The 23,649-nt window shown below is 44.7% G+C and overlaps 1 protein-coding gene across 1 annotated transcript in view; it reads left to right on the forward strand.

The window, feature by feature from the left end:
* The window catches only part of LOC147105864 (uncharacterized), a 159,218-nt gene extending 140,322 nt beyond the window's left edge, over positions 1 to 18,896 (forward strand). Inside the window, exons 8-9 of the mRNA XM_086010687.1 lie at positions 8,448 to 8,554; positions 18,759 to 18,896. Coding sequence (XP_085866813.1) covers positions 8,448 to 8,554; positions 18,759 to 18,853 — 202 coding nt within the window. The 3' untranslated portion in view covers positions 18,854 to 18,896. The remainder of the gene's footprint in view (positions 1 to 8,447; positions 8,555 to 18,758) is intronic.
* Positions 18,897 to 23,649: the final 4,753 nt, after the last annotated feature.

The raw sequence follows: 23,649 nt of genomic DNA on the forward strand, positions 1-23,649 counted from the left end.
TCTTAGGTCCGAACGCTGCCCGGCTTCGAAACACCGGCCGCGCCCTGTGTGCTCCACCCTCTCTCTCTCTCTTTGCTTCCCGACTCGCTGCCCAGCCCCGTTGAAAGGCCACCCAATCGAGCTTCAGCCCGCTGCAGCCCAGGAAGGATCAGAGCACTACCTGCCACCAGCCCGATTAGCTGGGAAACCACGGACCGAGGAACCCAGCCTGGCTCTGGACAATCTCTCCTGCAAGTTTTGAACCCAATGATTGACGGTCGACGCCCGTTTCTCGAGTTTCAATGGACTCTATTTTTTTTTTTCTTTCTTCTGGCTCCGACCTTCAACAACGTCGTCGGAGCTGCTGCCGAGTTGCAGGTAAGTACGTTTCTTACTCGTCGCCAGTGTTAAGTCCGTGAATGATTGAGACACGGACTAGCAGGAGAGAAAACAAACAGATCTTTACTGGTGAAAGGCAATAACGAAACTAAACAACAGAGGCTCTCTAGCGCCTTTTATACAGGGGTGGTCACTGCCGGTACTGCAGTCTGAGACCAGTTATTCTCTTAAAGGTACATACACAACAACACCAACAGCTAACTTTAAACTCATGTCACAGTTGCCTTTCCCACTATGGGGACCGTAACATAAAGGCGGCAGGGTTACACAGCAATGTATAGCCCGCTCTCGGTAACACGAATGGTATCATTTCATGACTCGCCAGTTAGATTAACTAAAAACAGCGGTTTAAAGATAAAAGTGCGGTGAGGCTGGGGGGAGAGGAAATTAAGTCACCTGGCAGTTTCCAAAACTTCCCAATAAATGCGTTCCCATTATATCAGGAAAGGATGAACAGGCTGGGTCTCTTTTCTCTTGAAAAAAGAAGGCTGAGGTGCGACCTAATAGAGGTCTATAAAATTATATAAGGTTTTGATAAGAGTGGATACAGAGAGTGGTTCCACTTGTGGGGAAGCGCATAACTAGAGGCCATCAATATAAGATAGTCAACAAGAAATCTAATAGGGAATTCAGAAGAAACTTATTTACCCAGAGAGTGGTGAGAATGTGGGCAGTTCAGCTGCTGTGGGGTCCTGAGTGAAGTCATGAGCAATGTTCCCTCGGGGAATGGTTAAAGCGAATACTATAGGTGCATTTAAGGGGAAGCTAGACAAGTATATGAGGGAGAAGGGAATATAGGGTTATGCTGCTAGAGTTAGAGGAGGAAAGACGGGAGGAGGCTCGAGTGGAGCATAAACACTAGCATGGACTGGTTGGGCTGAATGGCCTGGTTCTGTACTGTATATCTTATGTATACAGAGCAGATAGTGGGGTAAACTTATAATAGGAGAGTAGATAATGGAGTAAATCTATAATAGGAGAGTAGATAATGGGGTAAATCTATAATGGGGAGAGTAGATAATGGAGTAAATCTATAATAGGAGATTAGATAATGGGGTAAATCTATAATAGGAGAGTAGATAATGGGGTAAATCTATAATAGGAGAGTAGGTAGTGGGGTAAATCTATAACGGGAGAGTAGATAATGGGGTAAATCTATAATGGGAGAGTAGATAATGGGGTAAATCTATAATGGGAGAGTAGATCATGGGGTAAATCTATAACGGGAGAGTAGATAATGGGGTAAATCTATAACGGGAGAGTAGATAATGGGGTAAATCTATAATGGGGAGAGTAGATAATGGGGTAAATCTATAATGGGGAGAGTAGATAATGGGGTAAATCTATAATGAGATAGTAGATAATGGGGTAAATCTATAATGGGAGATTAGATTATGGAGTAAATCTATAATGGGGAGAGTAGATAATGGGGTAAATCTATAACGGGAGAGTAGATAATGGGGTAAATCTATAATGGGAGATTAGATAATGGGGTAAATCTATAATGGGAGAGTAGATAATGGGGTAAATCTATAATGAGATAGTAGATAATGGGGTAAATCTATAATGGGAGATTAGATAATGGGGTAAATCTATAATGGGAGAGTAGATAATGGGGTAAATCTATAACGGGAGAGTAGATAATGGGGTAAATCTATAATGGGTAGAGTAGATAATGGGGTAAACCTATAATGAGATAGTAGATAATGGGGTAAATCTATAATGGGAGATTAGATAATGGGGTAAATCTATAACGGGAGAGTAGATAATGGGGTAAATCTATAATGGGTAGAGTAGATAATGGGGTAAACCTATAATGAGATAGTAGATAATGGGGTAAATCTATAATGGGAGATTAGATAATGGGGTAAATCTATAATGGAGAGAGTAGATAATGGGGTAAATCTATAATGGGTAGAGTAGATAATGGGGTAAACCTATAATGAGATAGTAGATAATGGGGTAAATCTATAATGGGAGATTAGATAATGGGGTAAATCTATAACGGGAGAGTAGATAATGGGGTAAATCTATAATGGGAGATTAGATAATGGGGTAAATCTATAATGGGAGAGTAGATAATGGGGTAAATCTATAATGAGATAGTAGATAATGGGGTAAATCTATAATGGGAGATTAGATAATGGGGTAAATCTATAATGGGGAGAGTAGATAATGGGGTAAATCTATAACGGGAGAGTAGATAATGGGGTAAATCTATAATGGGGAGAGTAGATAATGGGGTAAATCTATAATGGGTAGAGTAGATAATGGGGTAAATCTATAACAGGAGAGTAGATAATGGGGTAAATCTATGATGAGAGAGTAGATAATGGGGTAAATCTATAATGGGGAGAGTAGATAATTGGGTAAATCTACAATAGGAGAGTAGATAATGGGGTAAATCTATAATGGGAGAGTAGATAATGGGGTAAATCTATAATGGGGAGAGTAGATAATGGGGTAAATCTATAATGAGAGAGTAGATAATGGGGTGAATCTATAATGGGGAGAGTAGATAATGGGGTGAATCTATAATGGGGAGAGTAGATAATGGGGTAAATCTATAATAGGAGAGTAGATAATGGGGTAAATCTATAATGGGGAGAGTAGATAATGGGGTAAATCTATAATGAGAGAGTAGATAATGGGGTAAATCTATAATGGGGAGAGTAGATAATGGGGTAAATCTATTATGAGAGAGTAGATAATGGGGTAAATCTACAATAGGAGAGTAGATAATGGGGTAAATCTACAATAGGAGAGTAGATAATGGGGTAAACCTATAATGGGAGAGTAGATAATGGGGTAAATCTATAATGGGAGAGTAGATAATGGGGCAAATCAAAACAGGAGAGTGGATAATGGGGTAAATCTATAATGGGGAGAGTAGATAATGGGGTAAATCTATAATGAGAGAGTAGATAATGGGGTAAATCTATAATGGGTAGAGTAGATAATGGGGTAAATCTATAATGAGAGAGTAGATAATGGGGTAAATCTACAATAGGAGAGTAGATAATGGGGTCAATCTATAATGGGAGGGTAGATAATGGGGTAAATCTATAATAGGAGAGTAGATAATGGGGTAAACCTATAACGAGAGTCTATCAATTTTCCTAACACCATTTCCCTACAAATACTGATTTCTTTCAGTTCCACCCTTTCATCAGACCCTATGTTCCCCGACATCTCTGGGAGGTTATTTGTGTCCTCCTTTGTGAAGACAGAACCAAAATATGTATTTAGTTGGTCTGCCATTTCTTTGTTCCCCATTATAAATTCCCCCGATTCTGACTGCAAGGGACCTACGCTTGACTTCACCAATCTTTTTCTTTTCACATATCTATAAAAGCTTTTACAGTCAGTTTTATGTTCCCTGAAAGCTTCCTCTCATATTCTATTTTCCCTTTCTTAATTAATCCCTTTGTCCTCCTTTGTTGAATCCTAAGCTGCTCCCAATCCTCAGGATTATTGCTTTTTCTGGCCAATTTATATGCCCTCTCCTTGGACCTTATGCTATCCCTAATTTCCCTTGTTAGCCACGGTTGGGTCACCTTTTTTGTTTATTTTTATGCCAAACTGGGATGAACAAATTTTGTAGTTCATCCATTCGGTCTTTGAATGTTTGCCATTGCCTATCCACCATCAACCCTTTGAGTGCCATTCCCCAATCAATCCTACCCAACTCGCTCCTCAGACCATCGTAGTTTCCTTTATTTAAATTGAGGACCCTAGTCTCCGAGTCAACTACTTCATTCTCCATCTTAATGAAGAATTTGATCATATTATGATCACTCCGACCCAAGGGGCCTCGTACAACAAGATTGCTAATTAATCCTTTCTCATTACATAATACCCAGTCTAAGATGGCCTGATCTCTGGTTGGTTCCTCGACATATTGGTCCAGGAAACCATCCCGTAAACACTCCAGGAATTCCTCCTCCACAGTATTGTTACTAATTTGGTTAGCCCAATCTATATGTAGATTAAAGTCACCCATGAAGCGTGCAATAACTGCTGTGCCCTTATTGCACGCTTCTTTAATTTCTCTTTTAATGCCATCCCCAACCTTCGCCTTACTGTTTGGAGGTCTATATACCACTCCCAGTAACGTTTTTTTCCCCTTAGTATTTCTCAATTCTACCCATACAGATTCCACCTCATCAGAGCTAATACCCTTCATTACAATTGTGTTAATCCCTTCTTTAACCAGTAATGCTACCCCACCTCCCTTTCCTTTTTGCCTATCTTTCCTGAATATCGAATACCCCTGGATGTTGAGTTCCCAGTCCTGGCCTTCCTTGAGCCACGTTTCCGTAATCCCAACCAAATCGTATTTGTTTACTTCTATTTGCGCAGCCAATACATCCACCTTATTACAAATGCTCCTCGCATTAAGACACAAAGCCTTCAGGCTTGTTTTTTTAACGCTCTTAGACCTATTAGAATTATTATTTACTGTGTCCATGTTTGATTTAAACCATTGATTTCTCTTACTGCCACTTTTGTTTTTCTCCTTCCTATCTTTTGCTTTTATCCTTGTTTCCCTTTCCTCTGTCTCCCTGCTCAGTTTCCCAACCCCCTGCCATTTTAGTTTAAACCCTCCCCCACAGCACTAGCAAACACTCCCCCTAGGACATCGGTTCCAGCCCTGCCCAGGTGCAAACCGTCCGGTTTGAACTGGTCCCACCTCCCCCAGAACTGGTTCCAATGTCCCAGGAACTTGAATCCCTCCCCCTGGCACCATTCCTCTAGCCACATATTCATCTGAAGTATCCTTCTATTTCTACTCTGACTAGCACATGGCACTGGCAGCAATCCTGAGATTACTACCTTTGAGGTCCTGTTTTTTAATTTATCTCCTAACTCCCTATATTCCGCTTTTAGGACCTCATCCCGCTTTTTACCTATATCGTTGGTGCCTATATGCACCACGACAACTGGCTGTTCACCCTCCCCTTCCAAGATGTTCTGTAGCCGCTCGGAGACATCCTTGACCCTTGCACCAGGGAGGCAACACACCATCCTGGAGTCTCGTTTGCGGCCGCAGAAACACCTATCTATTCCCCTTACAATTGAATCCCCTATTACTATAGCTCTACCCCTCTTTTTCCTCCCATTCTGTGCAGCAGAGCCACCCCTGGTGTCAGGAAGTTGGCTGCTGCTGCCTTCCTCTGATAAGCCATCCCCCACAACAGTAGTCAAAGTGGTGTATCTGTTGGAGAGGGGGATGGCCACAGGGGACCCCTGCACTACCTGCCTGCGCCTAGTACTCTGCCTGTTGGTCACCCGTTCCCTTTCTTCCTGTCCAACCTCTACCTGCGGTGTGTCCAACTCCGTAAATGTACTATTCACGATGTCCTGAGCATCGTGAACGCTCCAGTATGCATCCAATCGCAGTTCCAGCGCCGCAATGCGGTCTGTCAGTAGCTGCAGCTGGGTGCACTTCCTGCGCATGTAGTTGTCAGGGACACAGGAAGTGTCCCTGAGTTCCCACATATCGCAGGAGGAGCAGATCAGGGGCCCAGCTGTCCTGCCATGACTTACCCTTTAATTAATTGAATTTAAATTAAATCAATCAATCCCACTAATTACACTACAGTTAACTGGTTTACCAACATTCCCTGCTACACTAGAGAGACCTTAGAAACTATAAACCAGAGTTAAAGTTAAAAAAAAAGAGAGAAATACTCACCAACCAATCACTTACCTGCTTCCTGGTGATGTCACACTTGGATTACTTTTTACCTCTCTCCCCTGCTGTTGAATTGGTCGGGCCTCATTCACTGAATCAGCCGCCGCTCCCCAACTGCCGCCGGTTTTTGAATGGGGTAAATCTATAATGGGGAGTGTAGATAATGGGGTAAATCTATAATAGGAGAGTAGATAATGGGGTAAATCTATAATGGGGAGAGTAGATAATGGGGTAAATCTATAATAGGAGAGTAGATAATGGGGTAATTCTATAATGGGAGAGTAGATAATGGGGTAAATCTATAATGGGAGAGTAGATAATTGGGTAAATCTATAATGGGAGAGTAGATAATGGGGTAAATCTATATGGGAGAGTAGATAATGGGGTAAATCTATAATGGGAGAGTAGATAATGGGGTAAATCTATAATGGGGAGAGTAGATAATGGGGTAAATCTATATGGGAGAGTAGAGAATGGGGTAAATCTATAATAGGAGAGTAGATAATGGGGTAAATCTATAATGGGAGTGTAGACAATGGGGTAAATCTATAATGGAAGAGTAGATAATGGGGTAAATCTATAATAGGAGAGTAGATAATGGGGTAAATCTATAACAGGAGAGTAGATAATGGGGTAATTCTATAATGGGAGAGTAGATAATGGGGTAAATCTATAATGGGAGAGTAGATAATTGGGTAAATCTATAATGGGAGAGTAGATAATGGGGTAAATCTATATGGGAGAGTAGATAATGGGGTAAATCTATAATGGGAGAGTAGATAATGGGGTAAATCTATAATGGGGAGAGTAGATAATGGGGTAAATCTATATGGGAGAGTAGAGAATGGGGTAAATCTATAATAGGAGAGTAGATAATGGGGTAAATCTATAATGGGAGTGTAGACAATGGGGTAAATCTATAATGGAAGAGTAGATAATGGGGTAAATCTATAATAGGAGAGTAGATAATGGGGTAAATCTATAATGGGAGAGTAGATAATGGGGTAAATCTATAATAGGAGAGTAGATAATGGGGTAAATCTATAATGGGAGTGTAGACAATGGGGTAAATCTATAATGCGGAGAGTAGATAATGGGGTAAATCTATAATGGGAGAGTAGATAATGGGGTAAATCTATATGGGAGAGTAGATAATGGGGTAAATCTATAATGGGGAGAGTAGATAATGGGATAAATCTATATGGGAGAGTCGATAATGGGGTAAATCTATAATGGGGAGAGTAGATAATGGGAGAATTCTATATGGGAGAGTAGATAATGGGGTAAATCGATAATGAGGAGAGTAGATAATGGGGTAAATCTATAATGGGAGATTAGGTAATGGGATAAATCTATAATGGGAGATTAGATAATGGGTAAATCTATAATGGGGAGAGTAGATAATGGGGTAAATCTATAATGGGGAGAGTAGATAATGGGGTAAATCTATAACGGGAGAGTAGATAATGGGGTAAATCTATAATAGGAGATTAGATAATGGGGTAAATCTATAATGGGAGATTAGATAATGGGGTAAATCTATAATGGGAGATTAGATAATGGGGTAAATCTATAATGGGGAGAGTAGATAATGGGGTAAATCTATAATAGGAGATTAGATAATGGGGTAAATCTATAACGGGACAGTAGATAATGGGGTAAATCTATACTGGGAGATTAGATAATGGGGTAAATCTATAATGGGAGATTAGATAATGGGGTAAATCTATAATGGGAGATTAGATAATGGGGTAAATCTATAATGGGAAGAGTAGATAATGGGGTAAATCTATAATGGGGAGAGTAGATAATGGGGTAAATCTATAATAGGAGATTAGATAATGGGGTAAATCTATAATGGGAGATTAGATAATGGGGTAAATCTATAATAGGAGATTAGATAATGGGGTAAATCTATAATGGGAGATTAGATAATGGGGTAAATCTATAATGGGAGATTAGATAATGGGGTAAATCTATAATGGGAAGAGTAGATAATGGGGTAAATCTATAATGGGGAGAGTAGATAATGGGGTAAATCTATAATAGGAGAGTAGATAATGGGGTAAATCTATAACGGGACAGTAGATAATGGGGTAAATCTATAATGGGGAGCAGATAGTTGAGGTCACATTGTATTTTGATTTCTTGATACATTTACTGCAAACAAAAGTATTTTGCTTGTGGAAATAAAGCTGCTTTTAAATTATTTTTGATATGTGCCGGTACTTTAGAAATGCGGTAATTGCAGTTAGAAATCTTTCAAGGTACCTGTTACTCTGAACTTGCTCACAACAGCAGTATTCCTTCACTTAGAAAGCTGCTGTATTGACAAGACAGACGGATCATACAAATTCTTATTAAATTCCAGAGTTTCGACGAGGAAAGAATCAACTTCCAACTTGTCTGAAAAGAAGGAGTTTAAGAAGATTCCAAAGCCAACTTATCCACAGAACCCCAAAGCACCAACTAAACCAAGTAATGGCAGAACAGCCCAAAAAATGTCTTTAAAGTATTAGTGTAGAAAGTATTGCTATTTTATAACGTTGAATGGGAATTGTGTATAAGCAGCCCCATTACTGGTTGAATGAGTAAATTTAAAGGAATACAGCTGCATATGGGGGATAAAAATGTTGTTGGGCTTTCCAAAAGCTGCTGGTATTTTAAACGCCTATTTTGGCATTTGCAGAAGCTGTTTCAGTACAAGCTGTCCGCCAAAACAGGCTGGTACAATAAATATGTAGGTGGGATGCTGAGCCTGTGGACAGGTGATGAGCCAGCCACCCCTGTTTGATGGCTGCAGAGCGGAGGTAGTACAGAATGACGTGGCAGTAAAGAGTGCGGCCCTGCTTGCTACTCTAGGACACACTCCACAGCATGCAGCGGGCCTGGAAGAAGATAGAATTCGAGGATTTGAGGTGTGGCAGTGCCAGCCCTACAGGTGTGTGTTAGCTGCAGGTAATCCTACAACAGATGGTACAGCACTGCATCGGGCAATCTGCCGATCTTGCGCAGTTGGTGCTAGGTAAGTAAACCTCTGTCCATAAATGTGGGTGGGGAGACACCAGCAGGTGAGCTGCCTGTTATTTCCGCCCCGCCTCCTCTTCCAAAAAAACATAAGTAAAAGGGAATTCTTACTGGAGAAACTCATTGTCCTAATTTTGTGAGCATACAAAAAAACAAATGGCCAGAATACGTGGCAGAAAACTGCATGACCAACAAAGTAGAATCAAGAAAGAACTTTAAAAAAAACCAAGAAAATAAGTTCAGAACTAGCCTCGAAATGCTGCTACGAATCTTATTATCAGGGTCTTTCAATGTACTTACAGAAACCGAATACCTTGTCGGCCATGGATATCTATTTTACGTGGGCAGGTAGATAACGAAACGCTATACTGATGTAAATGCCACGAAATTGTGCGGATGTTCAAATGTGCTATTAATGTAATTACTTGTAAACTAGCGGGCACTTCCAGGGCCAGTACAAAACCCACCCGGAAAATCGGATGGTGCGCTAAACGGGCAGGATCGCTGCCTGTTTTTCTTCTCGGTTACACTTACTTTAACCAAACGGCTTAGAAAAGTGAAGAAAAACTGTCCTGGCCAAGAAAGAAGGAAAGACACAGGACATTTATAGATTGATACAAAACTCCTACTTGAAACAACAGTAATGTTTATGGTAAGTTAAAAAAAAAGTGATTGCACAAGTTAATGTATTCAATATATACCTTTTTAAAAATTCTCTCATAAAATGTCTCCATGCCCCACTGGCTAAGGTACGTTTCCACAAGCATCAGGTGCCCACCGATATCTCACTGAAGTAGCTATACTTCATAGAAACATAGAGAAATAGGAGCAGGAGTAGGCCATTCGGCCCTTGGAGCCTGCTCCGCCATCAATATGATCATGGCTGATCTTCTATCTCAATACCATATTCCCGCTCTCTCCCCATACCCTTTGACGCCTTTTGTGTCTAGAAATCTATCTATCTCCTTCTTAAATATATTCAGTGACTTGGCCTCCACACCCTTCTGTGGTAGAGAATTCCACAGGTTCGCCACCCTCTGAGTGAAGAAATTTCTCCTCATCTCAGTCCTAAATGTCCTACCCCATATTCTGAGACTGTGTGAGCCATAACAGTGAATGGTGGCAAGCTGTTCCTCCATGGAAGGAGGAGGATCAGAGCTAAGCCCGATCGTGTTCTTATCCAAAGGTCCAAAGGCAACATGAGGAAAAACTTTTTTACACAGCGAGTGGTTAGGATCTGGAATGCACTGCCTGAAAGAGTGGTGGAGGCAGACTTAATCGTGGCTTTCAAAGGGAATTAGATAAGTACCTAAAAGAAAATAAATTGCAGGGCTACGGAGAAAGGGCAGGGGAGTGAGACTAGCTGAAGTGCTCTTCCAGAGAGCCGGCACGGACTCGATGGGCCGAATGGCCTCCTACTGTGCTATAATGATTCTATGATTCTATCTGATGTCCACATACCTGCGTTTGCAACAAGGGTTGCTGAATGGTTACCAGGAACCTGTTTGATTTTCCCCTCCCAACCTGTGTTATTGAGGACAACTATATAACTATAGTTCACCAGACTGATACCTGGGATGGGGGGAATTGTCCTGTGAGGAGAGATTGAGGCGACTAGACCTATATTCTCTAGAGTTTAGAAGAATGAGAGGTGATCTCATTGAAATATACAAAATTCTTAAAGGGCTTGACAGGGTAGATGCTGGGAGGATGTTTCCCCTGGCTGGGGAGTCTAGAACCAGGGGCCACAGTCTCAGAATAAGGGGTCGGCCATTGAGGACTGAGATGAGGAGAAATTTCTTCACTCAGAGGGTGGTGAATCTTTGGAATTCTCTACCCCAAAGGGCTGTGGAGGCTCAGTCATTGAGTATATTCAAGACAAAGATCGATAGGTTTTTGGATATTAAGGGAATCACGGGATATGGGGATAGAGCAGGAAGGTGGAGTTGAGGCAGAAGATCAGCCATGATCTTATTGAATGGCGGAGCAGGCTCGAAGGGCCCAATAGCCTACTTCTGCTCCTATTTCTTATGTTCTTATATATAGTGAATGTTACACTATTCCTAACTCCTTCCCTGGGCTCAATCGGCTAACAGGCTGGGAATTGAGCCTGGCACCTTCCTGGTATGTATGGCTCAGTTACCAACAGGATAAACTTCCTTGAGCCATCAGGGAAATCGTTTTTAACCTTAAAACATATATGCATGGCCTGAAGAAATACTCGAGTACAGTCACATTTACTCATATTACTGCTAGCATGTGAATCCGTGCAACAGCAACGTTGCAAATATTAATTATTAATTGTGAGGTTAATAAATTGCGTAAATTGGACTGCAATAACATTTTTTGTTCACAGATTTCACACATCACATGTGTGAGGAACTTTGAAAGGAATTTACATGGGAGGTCCCTGCCAAAGAGTCACACTCGGGCTGGAGTGACCCATCCACCTTAATGCTCCTGAATGATACCCTGGCACTGCCAACAAAATGGTGTTCGCTGACTCTCTGGAAGTTTGAATGGGAGCATGCTGCCTTGTTAAGAATGAATTGTGATGAAGTCTCAAGGGCGTGCCCATTACATCGACTGTGAGACAAAATTCTGCAACTTATGGGTCCCACTATACTTCAAAACATTTTACCATGTCTGTATCTCGCTACGGAAATTGTTGGATCCACTTTGCACAATCCCCCCAACTCTTTATCTTCCCACACTTGGGGTTAAGGTTTCCCTCCTGTGTGCTCTGGAACTACAGTTGGGAGGGCGGGGGGGGGGGGGTGGTGGGGATGGTGGGAGGGCAATGAAGCAACTGAACACGTGCAATCTGTGAGATGTTCCTCTATGATTGATCCCTAGGATCCCACAACTTGAGAGCATATTAACCTTTCATATACTCCACCTTTTGTATACGCCAGGATCTTCCCTGTATAAGGTGGGCTTTGTTGCATCGCTTTAATCTTCAGGTCTTCCTCGGCCACATCATGTTCTGTGTACTCTTAAGAATATGGATGTGAAAAGAAGTTTACTTGGTCGAGACTGGACAATGCACAAGATGGAGGACTTCGCCTCAAATAAGACTTTGGAAGAACTTTGAGCTTCAGGTAGATGACTGTTGAAGTTATGCAAAAGCTATTATTGATGGACTAATCACATTTACAAACGTTTTGAATATTTTGCATACATTTGTTATCAGAATGTGTATTGCACACTGTGTAATATATCAGATGAGATTACAGAATACATGTTGGATGAAACAAATCAGCATTCACTGGAATTCACTGATCAGAGGAAATGCTGGAGTTCATGTTCCATGAGGTGGAATATTGGTGCCGATGAGGATTTCGCCTTTCACTATATTAGTGATTTGCATTGTGACATTTTTCTTATTGTTGAGCAACGTTTTGCCAGGTATATCCGGTGTTCAATCTACTTTGGAAACATTTTGGACTTCTATGACAGTACTGACCCAACTATATTGATGAGTCTCAATAGCAGTCATTCCACAATAGACTTTGTAATTATGCAAATGGTTTTCCCAGCAGAGTGGAGAAAATTGATTCCAGGGTGAATGCCATTTTCACCTGTTTACTGGCTGTGCAGAGGTCAATGTCTTGCAGCAATAGTTAAGGCAGTAACTGTCAATGGCTACGGCTGAATTCTGATTGGATGGCCCATCTCCTTCACCAGTCTTCAGTGCTTCCAACAACAACTCAGCAGAGAATTGCAGGCAGAATTTTTCTCAAAGCCAAACATGCCTGTGACCTGGAAAATAACCTCTTTTCAACAATTTAGACTTTCAAGTTCAGGTACTTATCGTTGACCCTTGAATGACCTCTGACAAGATGACTCATTTCAGGAAGCCTAGCTGCCCGGGCAGTTGGCAAGTTGTTGAAGCAGGCGTTTAGAGCTCCAAGGTGTCACTCCAAATATAATGTGAGAAGTTTGATCTAGTCGCTATAACAACCAGCCAGGTTGCAGCCCAGTGTTCCCAGTTCTGTACTGACTTGGCTGAAAAACTTTCCCTTTTGGACCAGAGTTTTACTGACTTGGGTCCCAGCTCCCAAGCGACTGATGAGACGCAGGAAGACAGGAGAATAGGTAAGTTGAATCTTTAAACACAAAGTAAGCCTGAGAAAATGTAAGGTGTAGGAATAGGAAACAAAAGACAGAAGACAGACAGAGCAGAAGATTTAAAAAAACTTAGTTTTGGTTTGTTTTTAGGAGTGCTTTTATTAATATTGGGGTACTGAAGTTCCTTCCGAGATTGCAGTAAAAAGAAAGACTTGCATTTCTATAGCCGCCTTTCACAACCACCGGATGTCTCAAAGCGCTTTACAGCCAATGGAGTACTTTTGAAGTGTAGTCACTGTTGTAATGTAGGAAACGCGGCAGCCAATTTGCACACAGCAAGCTCCCACAAACAGCAATGTGATAATGACCAGATAATCTGTTTTTAATGATGTTGATTGAGGGATAAATATTGGCCAGGACACCGGGGATAACTCCCCTGCTCCTCTTCGAAATAGTGCCGTGGGATCTTTTACGTCCACCTGAGAGAGCAGACGGGGCCTCGGTTTAACGTCTCATCCGAAAGACGGCACCTCCGACAGTGGGGCATGCCCTCAACACTGCACTGGAGTGTCAGCCTAGATTTTTGTGCGCAAGTCCCTGGAGTGGAACTTGAACCCACAACCTTCTATTTTCTTTAATATTTGGTGCTTCTTCCGCATCATGGTATTTGTGGGCTGAAATCTTTTTTTTTTAAATGGCCGATTCAGAGCACTGGACTTCCTGGAGTCGGCAGCACTGGAAGGGTCAATGTTTTATTAGTTTGAATAATTAACATTTTGTTGTATTATGGAGGATAGATCAGTGATAGTTGTGTGTGTGTGCACGGTCGTAATATAGATCTCCCGTCCTGATTCTTATTTCATTCTATTCCAGTTTTAAAACCCTGGTCTTCTGAATTATCAGAGAGAGACACAGATTTCCAGGCCATGTTGTGGGAGCCCCTGCTAGTGTGTGATTTCAGAAAATGCCAATACACAGCTTCAGGCAAGAGGAATTTTAAACATGGTCAGACTTCTCAGTGAAGTGTCAGCTGGGGATCAGTCTGATATTTAGCTAGTAAATCAGAGGAGGGATGGAAATGTTGATGAATATACAAGGCGTGCTACTTCCCCATAACACGCTGTCAATGTGATTCAATCACAAGTCTATTCTGTCCATTTTGAAACGTTATTTTTGATCTGGACATTGATGGACTAACCAGCTGCAGGCATATCTCATTTTGAAATGGTAAGAAATTGAGGCCTGGGTGGTTTTGTGCAGTTAGCACACTGCCTGTCACCTCAACCATCTGACTCCAGTCTCGATTGACAGAATGACCCCTTCACCTCTGCTGGGTGTAAGGGTCCAATGTGAAAGAAGTTTTGGCAGTCCTGGTTGGTCCACGGCACCAAACCACCCCTAATTAATACTAATTGCCACTAAATCCAGCGGTTCCACTCAAAAAAGGCATCAAGGATGACCGTTGTGAGAAAATGGAAACATCCCATTGGCGCACTGGCTGGAACGAAAAGGCACACGGTTGAGGCAGATCAAAGGGAGTTTTGCTGCCCAACCAACAGTGCTACTACACCTGACCTGGGAGTGTTGGATGCTGGCGGTGGGTGCTTGAAATAGCAAACTGTTCAATTCTCCAACACTAGTGTCCCTCACCTTGACGAGCACAAATTTTTGCACAACGCAAATCCATTATTACATTGGCTTAACCTGTGTACATTGTAAAGAAATACACAGGGATAGATAGGACTGTGTTTCGAGGTAGAAAACATGTGATTTGCATGATTATGATTAATTGTTCATGGTTCAGTCATAACCACGCCTAATGATTGATGTGTTCTTCTCATGTAACACATGCTAACACAACCATTTTATGTATATGTATCATTTTATGTATATGTATCATATTTCGCATGTACATTGGAGTGTTTGTAACATTTGTATTTTTCTATGGAATAAGTAAAAAATGTGTTAATTACTGAAATATCTGTATTGTCTGACTGTCAAATTCTGTTGCCTATTAAACTGAACTAGTTATGTTTTGAGGCCAAATATTCACATTTACTGTCTATAAATGAGTAACTTTATCCAGTGGCTAGCTTATAATGCTGTTTAGCTCATTGTTCCCAGTGACTGTGAATATGTTATCTTGAGCGGTAAACTTTGGGAGTCCTGAAATAAAAGTAGACAATTCCTGGAAATACATTGTAGAGTTTGTAAAAAAAAAGGTTGGCGTCTTGTCTGGCGACCATTAATAAAAGCTGAGAAAGGTTGGCAGGGGAGGCCCTATACAGGACTGACCGAAACAAAGAAAGGAGCGGAGAACAACAGGTAAAGGGCAAGTGGACAGTGACCGACCCTGTCACAAAGAAGCATCTGATGGGTTCAACAGCCCATTAACTGTTAGAACATCTGTTTGCAAAGTGAGTAAAAGCATTGGCTGACTCTTTGTAGAAGCAGTTAGCATTCTTATACTTCCACACAGTTGAATGAAGGTGGCCCTTCAGTCCATTTGATCTCATCTAAAACACAAACTCTACTGTCTTGCTTTCATAGTACTTAATTACTTCTTAAATGGCCTGTGTCCTGGCCACAGCCACTCCTCCTGACACCCAGCTCCAGCTGTTGGTCTCCCTCCGTGTAACGACTCTTCCTGGCAGTGTGCCTAAATTTAGCATTCACAACCATGAACCTGTACCATCTTGTCCTGTTTCCCTGGCTTATCTGGAAGCCCTGTTGTTAGTTTGCTTTCTTTTATCCTGTTAAGCACTTTATGTTCCTTTATAAAAATGCCCCCTCTCTCTGAGGCAATTCCTTTCAAGGCTGAAGAGCTACAGCTTAAGTCGTTTATCATAACCTCTCCCTCGGACACCAGGGATCAGCCTTGTCGCTTTCCGCTGAACAGACTCGAGGTCTGGATGGGCTGCGCCACGTTTCGGCAACCAGAGCTGTACATGGCGCTCCGGGGGCTGACGGGGCCACTGTACAGTTTCACCATGACATCTGCAGATTGGGCTTCATTGGTCTGGCAGTGTAACCCATCGTCAGGTTACTTTGTTTATTTCTAACCTCACATGGTATGCGGCAAGTCAACTCACCCCCTTTGGTTTCTTTCAGTTTCCCCATTGACATGTCCTGTCTCACCCATGGAGTACACTTGCTTCACATTTTTACTTCCAATATGCAGTACCTTGCATTTGCCTGTATCTTCATTTACCACCAAACAACCCAGGTGAAAACCCCAGCCAACCTTCCACAAGATCTTGACTGCTTCTTTGGAATCTATAGTCCCACTTGCTGGGTGTCATCCATTACATTAACTGATTTTAGATTGAAACTGCTGAAAGGGTCCAAAACAGATCTCTAGGGCAGCCACTCAATAATTCCCTCCCACTCTGATTCTTCTCCCCTTGATTATCATTTGCTTCCTTTCCTTTACGACAACAACAACTTATTCCAACGCGCTTCACAGGAGCGATTATCAAACAAAAGTTTGACACCGAGACACATAAGGCGATATTAGGACAGGTGGTCACAGAGGTAGGTTTTAAGGAGCGTCTTAAAGGAGGAGAGACAGGTGGAGAGGCGGAGAGGGGTTTAGGCAGGGAATTCCAGAGCTCAGGGGCCCAGACAGCTGAAGGCACGGCCGCCAATGGTGGAGCGATGAAAATCGGGGATGCACAAGAGGCCAGAATTGGAGGTCTCAGAGGGTAATAGGGCTGGAGGAGGTTACAGAGATAGGGAGGGGCGAGGCCCCTGGAGGGAATTGAAAACAAGGATGAGAATTTTTAAACTGGAGGCTGTGCCGGACCGGGAGCCAGTGTAGGTCAGCGAGCACAGGGGTGATGGGTGAACGGGACTTTACAAAGTGTTTACAGCAGAGAAACAAGCCACTCGGCCCAACAGGTCCATGCTGGACTTGGTGCGAGTTAGGATACGGGCAGCTGAGTTTTGACAGAGCCAGCTACTAATCCATGTCCATGTTTCACCCTTAATACATGGATATACATCCATTTTGATCAACTTTCCTGTATCAGTTCTGGCCCAAAATGTGTCGCCTCCGTTTGCAGGTTTTGGAGGTTCTACAGTGTATTTCCAGAATTTTCCATTTTTTATTTCAGATTTCTAGTATTCAGTTTTTTCTTTACTTCTCTACAGTTCTCTGTTCTGAACTGTGCGGACTTGAGCTTTCTGAAGTCATTCTGAAGGGGGTGGGAGGAGGGGAAGCACCATGCGTCTGCTACAGAAGAACTTCTGTACCATTTTCACAATGACTTTAGTCAATACATGAGAAGCCCAAGGTTCCCTGAACAACCTCCTTACTCCTTATTATGTAGACCTCTGACAGTCTTACTATCTGTTTCTGACAGTAGTACAAATTAAAATGGAGTTCATTTCTAAATGGAACCAATCTGCCTTCCTTCCTCAATGGACAGGGATGGCTGTCAGCTTGGGTAGTACAGTACCCCTGGGTGAGTCCCGCACCTTCAGGAGAGCGGGGCAAAAAGGAAATAAAAAGAAAGATCAGAAACATTGCTGCAGAAAGTCAAATAAAGAGCAGTATTAACAGAAAAAGAAGAGAAGTAAAGAAAATAAGAAAAGTATAAAGATCCTGAAATGGCCCTGTTTAAAGCGCGTATGTTAAAATAGCTGTTGAAGGAATGCCACTTGAATGCATCATATGTTCGTACACTGTATCCTTTCAAAGCCAAAGAGTATGGATCAGAGAAATAAAATACGGAATAAAAATGGATGGCGAAAAATGCTCTGCTGTGCTTTTCTTTGCTTCGAGATTTATAAGCGAGACCATTCTGCTCTTGTGCCCCTCCTAGAGGCCAAATGAAGGGCGGCATTTTCAAAAACTCTTGCTCCTCTTGGTCGCGGTGCCAGGTGTACCATAAGTATCCATGGTAAGGTAGGAGAGACCATTAGCAAAATGCTGGAGGTTTAGAAAGTAACACACACTAATCGTAGGAATGAATTCACCAATAAAGATTTTCAGTGCAGAGTGTCACTCCCCTGTCTGTGCAAAATCTATTTTTTAAAATGACGTTTAGAGATGTTTAGAATGATTCCCCCAACCATATCTGCCACTTCTGTAGGATGGCGGTGTCGGGGTGGGGACAGTAAATTCAGTAAGTGTTGCCGAATTCTCTTCATAAAGTGCCGTTATCTGCAATTCTGTCCTTTCTCTGCACAAATTAAAAATACCACATAATCATAACTTGATCAACTAAAAATGAAATATAATACCCGTACTTATAGAGTGCCTTTCACAGCAAGATGTCTCAAAGTGCTTTGAGCTTTATTTGAAGTCCTGTAGACAATTTGGAGCTGCTGTAACATACATTCGGTTCTGGGAAGTCTCTAACTTGCACTTTTGGACCCAGTCCAGTCTCTCCACATCTTCCTGTACTCCCAAGAATCACCAGGGTGAAAGACCAATGGTCCAGTTACTCCCATCTACACGCAATTGTTATTTGAATCAATTGAAGAATCAAGTGAAAACGAATTATTTTCAGTTAATCGGATGAACTGTTACTATCTGTGCAAAATTCTTAATTGTGCCTCTTTAATGATTTGATTACAGGGAAATCCAAGGAATGCAATCTGGCAGATACCGTGGTGATTTCCATTAGCGACGGTTTAGACGCATGCCGTGGATCATCAGTGCTTAAGTTGTAATGTACACTTTGTCAAGGAGGAAATAAAGGGACCATTTGCAGCATTTTCGCTTGTTTCTGTCTGGTTCATCGGAAAGTTGTCAAACGTAGAAAAGGCAGCTGGGGCTGCTTGAAAATGTATTTTCTTTTATGCTTAGCTCACCTGCATTGACTAGTTTGAGGACTGCTGAAGCAATCGGTTACTGCAGGACGAGTGGAAACCCAAGAGGTTGAAGGATCCCAATAGCATCGCAAAGTGCTCAACTTTGAAAAAAGCAGGTGGAGAAGACCATGAAGGGGGGGGGGAAGCCCAGGTAAAGTCAAAGGGATGATCTTCATCGTAACCACTGCCGGCCCCAAGTGTGCAAGCATCCGATCCAAGAACATCAACGTCTGGCGCAATATTGGGTGCATTATGATCTGAAGGAACGCTCCCAAAGTAGTCTACAAATGAGAGATGTACCAGTGGAAGTGGGTCACATCCATGTGCCAGAAGATCAGCCCATACATAGTCCACATGGAAAAACTTGTACATTGAAGAAGTTGAAGCCATCCTGAGAATGTGGGTAAATAAAATAGATTTAAAACTTGTTAATGGCCGAGTGTTCCCGCTTTGGCTGCAATCGGCAATGCGGGCAAAAATTGCACTCAAAAATGTGCTGGTTTTGAGAAGTGTTCTTTTTTCTACTCAAGCTTCAACTCAAACTCATTTTCATATCGGCGAGCGTAAAACCTGCCATAAAAGAAAAGAAAGATTTGCGCTTTTGATGACGTCTCAAAGCGCTTTACAGCCAATGAAGTACTTTTTGAAGTGTAGCCACTGTTGTAATGTAGGAAACACGGCAGCCAATTTGCCCACAGCAAGCTCCCACAAACAGCAATGTGAGAATGACCAGATAATCTGGTTTTAGTGATGTTGATTGAGGGATAAATATTGGCATGGGCATCCCCGATCTCCCCTGCTCTTCTTCAAAATAGTGCCACGGGATCTGTTACGTCCACCCGAGAGGGCAGACAGGTCCTCGGTTTAACTTCTCATCCAAAAGACAGCACCTCCGACAGTGCAGCACTCCCTTGGTGCTGCACTGGGAGTGTCAGCCTAGATTTTTGTGCTCAAGTCTCTGGAGTGGGTCTCGAACACACGACCTTCTGACTCTGAGGCAGCGCAATGGGGCAGCGTTTTAATGATATTCCTTTATATATTCAAGAGTGATAACCTGGAGCAGTTTTACTGACACCGCTGAAAATGGGTTTATCACAAAAAATAAGAATTTTTAACCTAGTTCACCACTTGTGAGTAGCCCGATTTTAAATAACTGAAAATGAATAAAATAAAACTACACAGAACCATTTGCTAGTTACATTGGTGTACAGCAGTCAGTTTCTTAGTAAATTAAAAAATATGGCCTAGAAATTCAGTCGCGCCACTTTTGGGGCGCTAAAGTCGGGCGGTCGCTAAAGTTAGCGCCCGCCGGAAAGTGTAGGCCACTTCGCTGAAATTCAGTGGATTTGGCCAAGGAGTTTGGGCGAGAGCTGAAACTGGCGTTGCACTCCTATCTTTAGGCGCTAAGCCGGCGGTGCGGACTGATAACGCCGAGGCCGGGTGCAGCGCAGGTACGGTCATGTTTTGATTGACAGCAGACACCCTGACGCCGGCCAGCTCTTAAAGGGGGAAGGGTCGACTTTGTCTGCTGCCACGCCCTGGATAGTGGAGCCCTGCAGCTAGGCCGCAACACTGCTGGTGGACCCAAATAGCGCCTGAAGCCATGCAGAAGGCCCGTGAACGAGTGCAGCGCTTCTCAGAGCCTGCTTTGTGGGTGCTGCTTAAGGGTTTGGAAAAGAGAAGAGAGATCTTGTGCCCGGACAGTGGCAAGAAGGCTCCCAGGAGGCAGTTCAGGAGAGCCTGGAGGGAAATCGCCCACAGGGTGTCAGCCACCAGCGATGTCCCCAGGACTGGTGACCAATGCCGCAAGAAGTACAACGACCTCACTCGGTTGGTCAAGGTGAGTAGCCTTTCCAGTGTCCTCCTCATCCTTGCATGTGCACCTCACATTATGGGCAAAGGGACCTCAAAGGCCTAACGGCCATCCCTCCTCCCGCAGCTATGGCACTGGCATGATCATCAATAGCACTTTCTGCACTTTACACACTGGCCAAGCTATTCGACCATGGGAGGCAGTGCACACAACAACAGGGCACCACACTGGCCAAGCTATTCCACCATGGGAGGCAGTGCACACAACAACAGGGCACCACGCTGTACTTAGAGGCCGTCCTTTCTCTTGCAGGCCAAGCTGGCCCAGAATATGAAGAGCCGGAATGTCACCGGGGGAGGCCGTGCCCAGTTCCAGGAGCTCAGTGAGCTGGAGGAGCGCGTGGCTCGACTCATGCGTGGCCGGGTGGTTGGCCCCGTTGCTATTGGTGATACGGACCCTGTGCTGGGCCCCAATGGTAAGGACATGACCTTTTGGACCTCTCTCGTTCCCCTTGCGCTTCAGATCTACATCCTTTGCCACTGTCCGACCAATGCGCATAATGCCACCACTCATGCCTCCCTCGCTGACGCCCTGTCCTCACTCTAAAGCTACTCTTGTGCCTTCCTGCTTTCAGCTGGTGAGGAGGAGGTCCATGAAGCTGAGAGTGCCAGTCCCTCGGAAGAGGAGGACGACGAGGACCAAGAGGAAGGCGGCACATCGGGGGAACCCTCATCCGCGCCAGGGGATGGCAATGGAGGGGAGACGTCTTGCCTGGAGGAGAGCCAGGGGGAAGTGTTGCAGGGGGGTGTAGCTCCTGGGCCCAGTGGCGTCCAGGCACGCGGGAAGGGTCGGGCAGCACGGCTGCCTTCTCCCCAGAGGGGGGAAGTGTTGCAGGGGAGGGCGGTTGCTGGGCCCAGTGGCGTCCAGGCACGCGGGAAGGGTCGGGCAGCACGGCTGCCTTCTCCCCAGAGGGGGGAAGTGTTGCAGGGGAGGGCAGTTGCTGGGCCCAGTGGCGTCCAGGCACGCGGGAAGGGTCGGGCAGCTCGGCGGCCTTCTCCCCAGAGGGAGAGTCCGCCTCCAGTCCGGAGACGGTCCTCGCCCAGGAGGTGCGCCTCCTTGATGAAATGTCCGCGGCCTCGGAGCGGCGCCACAACGAGTTCATGGGGGTTGTGGGACAGATGCCTCAGGCCATTGAGTCCCTGGCTCATAGTGTGGCCGCTTTCGGGGACTCACAGGCCAGGGGTGTCGACCAACTCGCGGCAGCACAGGCCAGGGGTGTCGACCAACTCGCGGCAGCACAGGACGCGAGTCGCGAGTTCATGAGTGGTGCCGTGCAGACACTGGCTGATCTGATGCGGGCACAGACCAGGGCAGTTCGGGCACTCACTTCTGCCACACTCGCGGTGTCACGGAAGCATCGCCAGGGCACCCGCCGCCCTGCTGCAGCACAGCGGTCTGGCCTCCACCAGATTGCTGTGCTTGCTGCAGTGCCAGCCCGGCCGAGTGCCAGTGACTCTGGCGACCAGCGAGCGCCTGGCATCAGCCAGCTTGCCCCCATTGCTGCAGCCGCCACTGCCACTCCCCCAGCCAAGGTGCGACGAGCTGATGCAGAGACTGATGCTGCCCAGCCACAGCTGCAGCAGTCAGCACCGGCCCCTCCAGGGCCGGACCTCGTCTAGGCCGACCCCCAAGGGCATCTGCCGTCACGCAGTGTGCCCCTCAGGAGCCTTCCCCCAGCCTTGCCACACCCACAGGGCCCAGGTTGAGGCGGAGCAACAGGTCGGGCAGGGGCCGGAGAAGCCTGCACAAAGACTCGCCCTCTCGGCACACCAAGTAGAGTGTGTTGCCAACTGTTTTTTTTATATGGGGGTGTTTGTGTTCTGGGGGGGGGGGGCTTATTTTGGGAAGGCCGAAGATGAAGGCAAATGTTTTTTTATATGGGGGTGGTTGTGTTCTGGAGGGGGGGGGGCTTATTTTGGGAAGGCCGAGGATGAAGGCAAATGTTATTGACAAGTTTTGTTATTCCTCCCCAGGTTGTGGGAGTGAGATATGTTTTTGACTGTTTTTTGGGGGTCTTGTCTGTTTCTCTGTTTCATGTGGGAAGGGCCCTGAGTTTGTAAAATAAAGCTTTTTATTTATTCAGCTTGTCCAGGTGTCATGTTTCAAGTGGTTGTTGCGTTAACCGGCTGAGGGCTTGCGGAGCGGCTGCATTCAGGTGCGTTCATTGCCACAAGCCATTCCCTGACAGGGGGCCTAGAAGTGCCGTTCAATAAGCCGCCGGCGGACGGCCCTTGGACCTTGTGGCTCCCTCCTGGGCTGGTACTCCTCCTCCTCCTCCTCCTCCTCATGGTCCTCCTGCTCGTCCTCCTGAGGTGGTGGTCCAACGTGAGGTGGCAGTGCCTGAGTCCTGCAGATAGCCAGGTTGTGCAGCATGCAGCAAACGACGACGAACTGGGAGACTCTATCCGGCGAATACTGTAGAGATCCGCCGGAACGATCCAGGCAGCGGAACCGTTGCTTGAGGACGCCAATCGTTTGCTCTATGATGTTCCTTGTGGCTTGATGGCTTTCGTTGTATGCCTCCTCCGCAGGGGTCCTGGGCGCGCGGAGCGGGGTCATGAGCCATGTACACAAAGGGTAGCCCTTGTCCCCAATAAGCCATCCCCTTGGTGGAGGCTGTGCCTCGAACATGTCAGCCACAGTAGTCTGGTGCAGGATAAATGCATCGTGGCTGCTTCCTGGAAAGCGGGCATTGACAGCTAGGATGCGCTGCCTGTGGTCACACACCAGCTGTACATTGAGGGAATGGTAGCCCTTCCGGTTGCGGTAATCCTCGGCATTG

Source organism: Somniosus microcephalus, chromosome 17, assembly GCF_052327205.1.
Source record: "Somniosus microcephalus isolate GS21.2 chromosome 17, FLI_Smic_1.0, whole genome shotgun sequence".
Lineage (NCBI taxonomy): Eukaryota > Metazoa > Chordata > Chondrichthyes > Squaliformes > Somniosidae > Somniosus > Somniosus microcephalus.